Below are 12,890 nucleotides of genomic sequence, written 5' to 3'. Positions count from 1 at the left end.
ATAGATGTACAGTTAAGTAAGGAGTTGAAGGTCACTGTTTTAATATACTGGTCTTTTTAGCTCTAGAAGTGGGATGCCCAAATCATATATTAATCAAGCATTTTAAACATTTTGAAAATGAAAAGGGATGGATGCTGTTAATAATTATGCCAGGAAAACTGGTATATAATCTGATTATTCCCCTTGGTTGAAGCATGTGGGCCACTCTATGTCTGGTAACAAAGCACTCCCTGGCATTTAGAAGGAAAAAGAACTTCTATGATTCATTCTAAAATCCTGAATCAAGGGACAAGGTTAATTTAATAGGATAGCTAATAATTTGACTTAAAATTTGTGTTGTGGAATTTAAGAAAAAACTAGCAAACATTTATTCATAAAAAGTTTAATAACAGTTTTTAAAACTTTAATTTCTTAAAACCTAACAATTTCTGAGAAAACTTTATATAGAATAGTGATATTGCCTTATATGTATATAAATATTTTATTGTTAAGCCAATGTTATTTCTATTAAAAGAAGAGAAATTTATAAAACATAGTGATCTCCCACAAGGAAATGTAATTAAAACCTTTTTTCAATAATTGGAATGAGTTTTTATTTTCCTAAATTGAGAGAACTATTTACCTTTGGCTTATTCCTTAGTTTCATGACTTTGCTGATCGGAAAGATTGGGATGCATTTCATCCTACATTGGTGGCAGAAGGGCTGTTTGCATTTGCAAATGTTCTGAGTTATCTTCGGCTCTTTTTCATGTATACAACAAGCTCTATCTTGGGTCCATTACAGGTAAGTAATTAATACACACACACACACACACACACACACACACATATATATATATCAATATATCTATATATATATATATATATATATATATATATATATATATATATACACACACACACACACACATTCACACACATACACACACACACATTATTTTTTATTGTCTAAAGTCTTACATATGTCTGCTTTTCCCCTAATTGACCCCTTACCCCTAGCCATTCCCACCCTGAACAAGCCCCCATCGCCCCAGGGTCTGTGTTCATTGGTTATGGTAATATGCATGCATACAAGTCCTTTGGTTGCTCTTTAATACCCCCTCCTCTGCCGTTTGTCTCTGGATCTCTTCTTCATCAAATTACATTGTTTATTATATTCCATAAATGAATGAGATCATGTAATATTTATCTTTCTCAGACTGGCTTATTTCACTTAACATAATGTTCTCCAATTCCATTCATGCTGTTGCAAATGGTAAAAGTTTCTTCTTTTTTATAATTGTATAATTTTAATAATTTTCTTCTTTTTTATAATGCACAAATTGGGCTGGCAGCAGGCATTGCTTTTAGTATCCATTGTGTAGATATACTACAGTTTTCTAATCCACTCATCTGCTGATGGGCATTTAGGCAGTTTCTAAATCTTAGCTATGGTGAATTGCACTGCTATGAACATAGGTGCATATATCCTTTCTGATTGGTGTTTTTTGTTTCTTGGGATATAGTCCTAGAAGTGGGATTACTATGTCAAATAGGAGTTCCATATTTAACTTTTTAAATATATATATATATATATATATATATATATATATATATATATATATTATTGATTTTTTACAGAGAGGAAGGGAGAAGGAGAGGGAGATGGATAGAAAGTTAGAAACATCGATCAGCTGCATACACTCTACTGGGGATGTGCCTGCAACCAAGGTACATACCCTTGACAAAAATTGAACCTGGGACCCTTCATAGGCTGATGCTCTATCCACTGAGCCAAACCAGTTAGGGCCCATTTTTAACTTTTTGAGAAAACTCCATGTCTTCCACAGTGGCTGCACCAGTCTGCATTCCCATTAGCAGTACATGAGGATTCCTTTTTCTCCACATCCTTGCCAGCACTTGTCAATTGTTGATTTGTTGATGATTAAAATTTCTTAAACAATACTTGTTAGATGTCATTATTATTAATATCTTTCTACTTGTCCACTAGAACATTGTTTTCCTAATAATGTTAAAGCTAACCTTTGCTTTTGAAAATAACAATTGAAAAGACAGTTTGTTCATCTACTTTGCTTATGGTTGAATGATAATCCTTAGCTTTCAGGTATTCAAACTTTACTAAATTGTGGTTGATTGTTACTCTCTCCCCAGTCCATAGACATAGATGTCTTTTTGAATAGAATTATTCTTCAGACATTAGTGTATATAAAAATTTGCTTCTTAAAATGAATCTCACATTTAAAATTTTTATTTAAATATATTTTTGGGAGAAACCAAGATGACAGCATAGGTAAACACCTAAACTGCTGCCTCACACAATTTCAAAACTACAACTAAAAGACAAAACATCTATCACCCAGAACCACAGGAAAGCTGACTGAGTGGAGAAAGAGAAAAGAACATTGAGACTTGCACAAGCACTGAAAAGCTGAGGTACGGAGATGCACAAATTGTGCTGGCAGCAGGCATTGCTTTTTCCAATCCGAAGGGAGACAAGCTCCCAATTACTCTGAAATCTAGTTTTTGGGTAGACACTGGGGACCTAAACTCCTATGGGGAGAAGCTGGACTGTCTGCCATCAGGTTGGAAAGTGAGAGTGGCTTGCTTGCAGAGCTGCATGCAGGGATCATTGTTTACTGCACTGGGATGAAAGATGCAGGGATGCGGAAACTCAGAGACACAAAGATGACTGACTGGCAGCCATTGCTGTTTGCCACTCTCTAGCCTAGTGCCTCCATGAGACCCCACCCCGCACAATCTACAAACTCACCCAAGCTCCATGCAGTGGCTTTTGCATATGAATGGCCTGTCCTATTACAGCTTAACCTAACAAACTGCAGCTCTGGTCAGATAGCTCCAAAATCTCCAAATCCCAAACAAAGAGGAGAAAACTGTAGTTCTTGCTGTAGTGCCTGCTGGGTGGCCTCAGATAGTAGCTGACCTGCACTCCATTGGAGACCCAGAAGCCAGTGTACCTAGTGATTAGTGTGAGACTACACCAGATTTCAAATCCTCACATCTATGTGACACATTCAAGAGGCAGACTCAATGAGCACCAAAACCCCACTGAAGCAATCCTGCCCCATAAATGTGTCTCTAGCATAGCAGTTCTATTATAGATACAGTGGGTCCTCACAGCCAATTGGGCTGGAGGTCAGTTCCTCCCAGTGTACTAGCAGCAATCAAGGCTTATCTACACCAAGACTTTTCACTCAGCCCACAAAGGGGTGCACCAAGAGCATTGACCTCAGATGACTGGGGAGACTGAGCCACTGGCTCCTATAGGTCACCTACCACCCAAAGCCACTCCATCAACACAGAGAAGCAGGCAAAATGCAGAGACAAAGAAACATGTCACAAATGAAAGAAGTGGAGGAAAGCAAACTACTGGACATAGAGTTCAAAACCACATTTATAAGGTTACTCAAGAATCTCCTAAAAACTGCCCAGAAACTTGATGAGACCTACGAGGAGCTTATGAGACCTTCAAGGACCTTAATGAAAATGCCAAAAAAAAAAAATATATATATGGAAAAGGACCGGTCAGAAATTAAGTATACACAGTCTGAAATAAAGAATATACAGAAATTCAACTGTAGATCAAAGGACCCCAAGAATCAAACCAAAGATCTGAAATATGAGGAAACTAAAAACACACAACCAGAAAAACAAAAAGAAAAAATAATCCAAAAATATGAAGATAGTGTAAGGAGCCTCTGGGACAGCTTTAAGTGTAACAACATTTGGATTTTGGGGGTGCCAGAAGAAGAGAGAGAACAAATTATTGAAAACCTATTAGAAGAAATAATGACAAAAAACTTTCCCTATCTGGTGAAAGAAATAGACTTAAAAGTCCAGGAAGCACACAGAACCCCAAACAAGAGGAATCCAAGACACATCATAATTAACCACATCAAGACACATCATAATTAAAATGCAAGGGCACAATTAAAGAGAGGATATTAAAAGCAGCAAGAGAAAAACAATTAGTTACCTACAAAAGCGTACCCATACTATTGTCAGCTGATTTCTCAAACAGAAGGGAGTGGCAAGAAATATTCAAAGTGATGAATAGCAAGAACCTACAACCAAGATTACTCTACCCATCAAAGCTATCATTCAGAATAGAAGATCATATAAAGAGCTTCACAGACAAGAAAAAGCTAAAGGAGTTCATCACCACCAAACCAGATTATAAGAAATGCTGAAGGGTATTGTTTAAGAAGAGAAAGAAGAAGGAAAAGGTAAAGATAAAAATTATGAACAAAATGACAACAAATACCAACAAGTGAATCTAAAAATCAAGTGAATAAAAATCTGATGAACAGAATGGACTGATAAATATAATAGAATTGGGCACATAGAAAGGGAGTGTACTGACAATTCTCAAGGGAAAGGAGTATGAGGGGTGTGGGAAGAGATTGGACAAAAATCTTACACCTATGCATGTGGATAGTGGCAGGGTTGTAAAGGGTGGGAAGGGGAATCAGGTGGAGGGGAGCTATGGGGGGGGGGTAAGAAACACCTGTAATAATCTGAACAATAAAGATTTATTTAAAAATAATTAAAAATATATATTTTTATTGATTTCAGAGAGTAAAAAAGAGGGAAAGATAGAAACATCAATGATGAGAGATAATCAATTACCAGCTGTCTTCTGCACAACACCTACTGGGGAGGAGCCCACAACCCAGGCAGGTGCCTGTACTGGGAATTGAACCTTGACCTGGTTTATAAGTCAATGCTCAACCACTGAACCATGCCAGCCTGGCTCATATTTAAAGTTTTAAATGATAAATTTAAGGGAGGTGTTGTATAAACAGAATTTGTACTATAGTATTTTAAAAATATGTAAGCTAAATCTTAGAAAATACTCTTTAATTGTGTTTAATAAATGTTAAAATGCAATAAGTTGGAAAATAGCATAAAACCTAACAATTTTTTGAGAAAACCTCATATTGAATAGTGATACTACCTCACCTAATTTTTTTAGACTTAAAATAATTAATATTTCATGTAGACCAATTTTATATGTTACAGTATCTTATAGTTAAAGAAATTGTTCTTTTGAGATGGACTGAATCCTAAGTGTCTTTACACTAAAGAATGGACTCACAATTTTTTGAGTCTTTACACTAAAGAATGGACTCATAATTACACTAAAGAATTTACCCACAGATTTTAGTAGCTAACTATGTTTAGAAGGTGGGATCAATTCTGCTAGGTAATTGGCTCTACATATACTCTATGTTATAAGCCTGAAAATCTGAGCAATATTTATTTTCCATTGAGAAATCAAAATTTACTAACAATTTAGATTCTCCTTTATATTTTTACAGGAGATTATATCTCTATATCTATATCTATATCTATATCTATATCTATATCTATATCATCTATCTATATCTATCTATATCTATCTATATCTATCTATATCTATCTATATCTATCTATATCTATCTATATCTATATCGAGCCAGGGTTGTAACATCCAGAACAACTGAAGGCTTGACCGATCAACAGGCTGCGTGCATAGCAGGCAAGCGGGCTGAACTGCTGAAATCTTGGAGAGAGAGAGGCGGGGCTGATCAGGAGCAGCAGCCAAACCTCTTTCTCTTTCCCAGATGGCAGCAGTTCAGCCGCTCACTAGCAGCCTGGGACAGCTGTTGATCAGCCCTGCCTCTATGATCAGGCCCAGAGATAGGCCTGGAGATGCTGACTAACATATAAACCAATCAATCAGAACGAAATTTGGGTGAATTGTGAGGAGCCAATGGCTGCTTAGGAGGCAGAGCTTTTGATGCTGATGGCATAGCAACTGACCAATCAGAACGAAATTTGGGTGAATTGCAAGGAAGCCAATGGCTTCCTAAGAGGCGGGGCTTTTGACACTGACTGGCATAGAAACCGACCAGTCAGAACCAAATCTGGGTGAACTGCGAAGGCAGAGCCTAAGGTGGCGGCTGAGGAGGGGTTTTAAGGGAAATAGCTGTTTGGTGTAAGGTGTAAGAAAGCTGTTCAATTTTTTAATGACAGGTTTGGCAGTATAGTGCATATGGCTGGCTATCAGTCCAGATAAGGGATTATGTGTTTTTATCTGCCAAGAGCATGTCCTCCTGCTGAAACTGATTCACACCCTCCATTTAAGTAATGCTATCCTATATAATCTCTCTATACTAAGAAAAAAGGTAATATGTTTAATTAGACCAGGTCAACTGGCCCTCTTCCGAACATCCATCTTCCTATGGACAAAGCCATGGTGGTGGGGGCCAAGGCAGAGGCAGTTAGGGGTGATCAGGCCAGCAGGGGGCAAGGTAGGGGCGATCAGGCCGGCAGGCAGAGGGGTTAAGAGTGATCAGGCAGGCAGGCAGGTGAGTGGTTAGGAGCCAGTTGTCCCGGATTGTGAGAGGGATATCTGATTTCTGTTTAAACCAACAGTGGAACATCCCCTGAGGGGTCCCAGATTGGAGAGCATGCAGGCTGGGCTGAGGAACCCCTCCCCCACCCCTCAAGAATATCATGCACCGGGTCTCTAGTTTCAAATAAAAGGCATAATTACCTTATCAAAAGACATGAACATAAAATATGAAGGGGAAACCTGAATTGATTTGGTTCATGCTTTCATCCTGCAACAGTGTTTCCTGAAGTGTTCTTACAGGCCCCACTCACAGATACCAGAGAAGTGTTGGACAGCCCCCTAAGTCAGAGGGAGAGGGCTGTCCCACTTGATTCTTGTCATGCTCATAGGAATGAATTCAAATAAGTGAATCCAGATAATAATTGTGTTGTGTTGATGTGAATTTATTAAAAATTAAAACTTGCACATTTATTAAGTAAGGCAAGCAAATCTCTACATCTGGTTTATGACGAGCAGAATGGCTCAGCTAATCTGAAGAACAAGTGGGGTGGGAGGTTTCTGCCTTATATACCTTCTTGTCTATAAATTTAAAAAAAAAAATTCCTCTGCTAGATATCCTAATACAGATGAACTCTGAAGGTCTCCCCTTTTCTTTGTCCTGGCTTTTCCACAATATATGAGAAGTACTTGGCAATTAAATCCCTAGACTTTTCTGTTTAAACAGTGAGATGAGATAAGAATGCACTCCTCCTTCCCACTCCTCCCTGCTGTTTTAACAGATCCAGGATGATTTGCACTAAGTAGTGTCTGGTTAAGGAGAGATTAAATTAAGATTCCTTGTTCTCTTTTCCCCTCTCCTGCATTCTTTTGTGAGAAATTTTAACCCTTTGTTCTGATAATAAGGTCCTGGTACAAGAAGCTTCTTGGCTTTGTTTAATTTTCTTGAATCAGTTTCCTTATTCCACTTGTTCCAGAATTTTAATAGCTTTCCATTGTTCTATAACAGTGTGACACCTTAAACAAGTCCTAACTGAAATAACTTTGAAACATTCCATTAACTTCTTTTAGGAATTCATAGTTCACATTATCACATTAAAGCCTGTGAGAAAGTACAGAAACTTATTTAACATTATTCAAACTATTATTACTTAAATCTGTTTAATGCCATACCCATCTTTCATGAAATGTGTTCATGTCTGTTTTCCATCAAAACATAGTATGTGAGCCGAAGCCGGTTTGGCTCAGTGGTAGAGCGTTGGTCTGTGGACTGAAAGGTCCCAGGTTCGATTCCCGTCAAGGGCATGTACATTGGTTGCGGGCACGTCCCCGATGAGGGGTGTGCAAGAGGCAGCTGGCCGATGATTTCTCTCATCGACGTTTCTAGCTCTCTGTCTCTCTCCCTTCCTCTCTGTGAAAAATCAATAAAAATATATTTAAAAAAAAGAAAAACATAGTATGTGAAACACTAATTTAGACCATCTCTCATTTTGATTTAATTTTGCCACGAATACCTTTAATGAATGTTTTAGTCAAGAGTCAACAGTACTTTTACGTGTACATTGATTTTTTTAAGCTAAAAACTTAATGGTATCACTAAGTTTGCATACTAGAAATTTTATTATAAACTTCTACAAAGAATTGAAAAGGGGAAAGTGTATTATTACTTCTTACTGAATTATCTATTTGTATTTCTTAAAACTGTTGACTCAGGTCTTCCTGATTTAGTCTCTTCTCAAAAGAACTATAGATGTATTTACAAAAACTGCATTTGTCATTTCATTTGTTGTGTGTGCTTTTATCTTCTAGAAAAATAATTTATGGGGTTTTAATAGCCATAAAACTTACCAATAATTTAAGTCAGGCCAACAAATATTTACTGTGTTTCTATTTTTTTTAAAAAAATGTCTGCAGGTCATAATATATGCTTAAGTATTATTATCTAGTTCAGCAAATGATTTCTTAAAAATTATTTTTATTAAGGTATAATTTGTAGGAAATAAAGAATAAAGTGTACCCATCTTAACTGTATAGTTTGATGACTTTTTCAAATGTATAAACTTGTTTAATCACCACCATAATCAAGATACAGAACATCTTAATTCCTCTAAAAAGTTTCTTGATACCTTTTTCCATTTAGTCTTTCCCCCACCCTTGTCCCAGGCAACCATAGATAGTCTAGTATAGATCCCAGAACTGAAGAATGTGTAAGTACAAATGGAATTAATATGGTCTTACTTTTAGGATCCCTGAATGAGGAACACATGAAGCCAAAGTAGTAAGGGATTATATATTTATTAGGTCATCTGGATACTAGATCGGATGAGTCCCCAAATGGCACCAACACCCAAAAATGGAGAGTCAGGGGATTTTAAAGGACTCTAGGCATGCTTTTTCTGGGTGGAGAATTCTCTTTGCAGGTCCAGATCCAGGGAAAGTCCGGAGGGGAAAAATAATGGTCTTAGCAAGTGAAATTGGTCTAAGCAATTGGAATGTCCATTGAGAAGCGACCTAAAAGTTAATTTCCCAGGGGAGGTAGTATCAATTCATTTATTTGGTTAAATCTAATATTCCAGCCTTTTTGTTTTATGGAATAGGGACAAAGGTCATGTCTCCCATAGTTACTTCTTGCTGAGTGGAGGTGTCAAGATCATAGGGGCATGGATTTGATTGTTGTCAGCTGGAAAACAGTATAGATGGCTCATGGTTGGAATGAGAGGTTATATCAGCCTGATTTCTCTGAGAGACTGGTTGGTGAAGGCTCAAAAGTGGTCCTGTTGAGTGATTGGGAAGGTAAAAGCTGGTCCTGAGGCTGGTCCTGAGCAGCAAAATCATTTGTCTGGTTTTGCTGCTTTTCTGGGCCTGAAGCTGCAATACAACTGAGGTCTAGATGTTATCTTTAGGGAGGAAAAGATCAGGGGTCTAAGTTGCCTGGGTAATTACATGAAAGAGGAGGATAGGTTACCTTGGGAGTGAGGTTCTTGTTTTCCCAGTTTTGACCCTTGCTAGGCATCCAGAGTTTTCTTATAGTTCCTGAGGCAGGATTTCAAGGTATGATAGAGCAGTGGTTAAGTCCAGCATATGTGATTCTGAGGGTTATGAGGAGAGGAATTATTTGGACTTCCCCTTTGTATCAGATATGATGAGTTATGGGGACAGGTAAAGACTGATTATTGGGGGCTACATCTACATTGGATGATAGTTAGACAAGAGTACAGGTTCCTGTCCAGTTGGTGGGGCAGATGTACGTTTTCCCCACAGAGGAAGAAAAATCTTTGACCATGGCAATAAGCTGAAGTGTAGGGAGAAGAGGTGGACTAAAGGTTATGAAGTTCCTTTTCCCAGTTCTGTGATCCAAACAGAGAGGGTAGTTGCCATGGTGCTATCATAAAGGGGTGACATATAAGTGATTGAGATTCTATTGCAGTGAAAGTGGATGGAATGCTAGAATGGGTTGTTATCCAAGGGAAAAGTGATAATAAAGGAAAGGAGCAGTTGAAGCCTAGGCCCAGTGGTTGGATAAGAAGTAAAAGGGACTGGCTGTAGGAAATAACCATTGGCTTCTGAGGAGACTTGGTAGTCAATCTCTTGGGACCAATGATCATTTGGTAGTTCCAGATTGATGATTGGAGATGGCCTATTGCTGATGATTGGAGATGGCCTATTGTTATATTGTCCTGTGACTCAGTGTTCTTTGCAGTGTATGACTTTTAAGGCTAGAAACGGAGAGAAATTCCTAAACACCAAGCAGAAAGACCTGTTGAAGCTTTCAATGATAGTGTCAAGGACTGTGAATGAATGGTAGAAATAAAGTCTAGGCTTCAACTTAAAGACATAAGCAATAGGAGCAAGTTTGGATGGGGTTGCTTTACTAAGAGAGAGGGATCCCTTAGGATGTCAGGGGGGATCATATCTTAACTCACTGGACAAACTTTCCTCCAGTTTTCACAAGCCTTTTATCCATTCACAGAAAGCCAGCCAAAAAGTAAACAACCAGCATTTACATTTATGAACAACCTTTAAACACACTCTTACTTTCAAGAAAATATACCTTCAACAAAGTACAAAGGACCTTCTGTAGGCAGATTTAAAACTTGTCTATAAATCAATGTTTTAGTATTTTATGTTATTTTAAAATATTTAGATGTTTATCATTTAACCCAGCAATGTTCCAAAGCCTTTAAGTTATCAAAGATTTTGGAAAATTATGGGGTGGAGGGGAGCAGGCTCAACAGCCCGTTCCCTGGCCTCTAGCTCTTGGATTTAAAACTCACATTTTTCTTTAGAGATAATATCCTAAGGTTTGGATAATGAATTCAGTTTCTGATTGGAGTAAGACTGTTAAATAGTCTTTGCAGTTTTGCAGTAAAAAAAGTTGTTCTTTGGGAAGGGTAAGGTACAAAGGTGCTGAGATGAGAGCAATTTTCAGAGCCTTAAAAGGATGAAAATGCTGGCATTGGAATCTAAAGGCTCAGTGAGGAGTCCTTTTGATACACCATAGAGGGGCTTTTCCAGAAGACTAAAGTTGGGAACCCAGATGCAAAAGTACTTTACATTTTAATTTTTGCACAAAAATATGATTACTTTAGGGTTAATTGCATGTTAAGCAATTTACCATGAAATTAACTACCAATAGAAATTTTGGTTAATACTTTAGGAACAGCTTTTTTGTACAATTAGATTTTCTTGAATATTCACTTATTTCATTTAGCCAATTTAAATTAGTCTGAAAACTTGACTATTTCATTGTCAAATTTAATACTTTAACAACAATCTTAGTTTACCCTATAAATATTAATGGAAAGGATTATATGCATCTTTGAGAAAGTTCTAAGCATTCCTGGATTTAGGCTAGATTTAGATATAGGGCAGTTGCCATCAACCACTTCTCTGTTGCCTGAGTCTCAATATGAGCTGGGTGGGCCAAGTCTGTGTTTGTAGCTGGGCCACACCAATTTGAGCTGGGCATGGGAAGCATGAAGCAGCCATGGGGCAGGAGACCTCCCTCAGAAGGCGCTAGTGTTCAAGCCCCTGTAATGTTGGTGGGGTGGGGGTGTGAGGATCTGTGCCACACCTTTGTTGACTCCCAAGTTCCCTCCTGATGGCCCTCTGCGGCTGTGCCTGGCTTAGGTTGCCCCTCCCTTGAGGAGTCTTACCCATCATTGAATAACCAGCCATCCTCCAGGGCCAACCAGGGTGATGTGAGGTTCAATTATGTCTCCTTGGTAGCCTATGCCCCTATGGCCTCCATACCCAGTACTTGCCTTGGGATCCCCTCGCCTGCTGGCGGGGCCTTAGCATTGATCTTGGGGAACCCAGGTTTCTTCTCCGGGGAGGGCCCAGTTTATGCCATTGGGCAAGAGAGATCTATGGTACCAGCCACCATGAGGCTTCAACCTCAGCATAAATTGAAAACTCAAGCAACAGCTGTGGGTAGTTGAATTGTGAGAAGAGGATCCCCTTTTGCAAATAAGGCAAGAAGGACCAATATAGAATGCTTAAGTCCTTCCCAAGGGGCCTTCCAGGAATTAAATTCTTTCATGTCCTTTTTAAATTACTGCCAAACATTCAAAGAATTGTTTTTTTATAATTGTTTTTGCTTTTCTTACAGGCGAAAGTTTTTATAACATTTAATATATATGTATATAAACAAAATATATTAATTAATTTTTATTTGATAAAGCTTTCTATGTGATTTCAAGTATCAATCTGTTTAATTAAAAAATATTTCTTTTAAAAGAACAGAGTTTTTAACATTTCAGGGTCCATGAAATGTCTAAAAGTCACTCTCAGAATCTTGAAATATACTTGGAAAGATCAAAATATACAATATACAATATATATTTATATATATGATTTAGAGATTATATACTTAAATTTCTTTAAAGAAATATCAATTACATTCAAACTGGATCAATGAATTAATCCTCTTTCTTTTAAATCAGACCAAGAAGTAAAATATTTTGAATTCCTAATTATTTAAAAGAAAGCACAATTTATTTTCTCAAAAACAAGTTATATTTTAGGCATTTATTTACCACAATTATTTAACTTCTCTCTATTCAATCTGAACCTCAAACTTTCAGAGCTTGCAAGTCAAATATTTAGCAGTTCTATATTATAGTCACATGTAAACTTGTCCTAAAAAATGGCTACCAGAGGAAAGCTGATTTCAAAGGAGTCACCTTTAGCCATTTAAATGCAAATGAACACATTCTTTAAAGATAACTGCTGGCTGGAATTGGATTACCTGTTCTGGCTGGGAAGGGCATGTTTTCCCCTTCCTCCATTAAAAATAAGGTGTAGCTTTAAAACCTCTTTATGGCAAATGTATCCTTAAACTTAAACTTAAACTTAAGTTTAAATCTCTACCTTAAACTTTCAGAACTTTACATTTTTCAGGTAGCAAATCAAATACTTAGCATTTTCTCAAATCAATAATACTTTTACATTTTTAAGGATACATTTCAAATAAAAGACATATCCAATTAATAGATTAACTAACATCATCTAGACTTCATACAAGGTATACACA

At 37.4% G+C, this 12,890-nt stretch overlaps 1 protein-coding gene across 5 annotated transcripts in view; it reads left to right on the top strand.

Annotated features, from left to right (window-relative positions):
• The window catches only part of TRPC1 (transient receptor potential cation channel subfamily C member 1), a 147,393-nt gene that overhangs the window by 92,363 nt on the left and 42,140 nt on the right, over positions 1 to 12,890 (top strand). For 3 of the 5 annotated variants that reach the window (XM_084872447.1, XM_084872446.1, XM_084872445.1), the window contains one exon: positions 641 to 784. The exons of the other annotated variants lie outside the window; for them this stretch is intronic. In XM_084872447.1, coding sequence (XP_084728573.1) covers positions 641 to 784 — 144 coding nt within the window. The remainder of the gene's footprint in view (positions 1 to 640; positions 785 to 12,890) is intronic. 5 annotated transcript variants of the gene reach the window in all.

This window comes from Pipistrellus hanaki (assembly GCF_964339955.1).
Source record: "Pipistrellus hanaki genome assembly, chromosome: 2".
Classification (NCBI taxonomy): Eukaryota; Metazoa; Chordata; class Mammalia; order Chiroptera; family Vespertilionidae; genus Pipistrellus; species Pipistrellus hanaki.
This window is presented reverse-complemented; position numbering and strand designations above follow the sequence as displayed.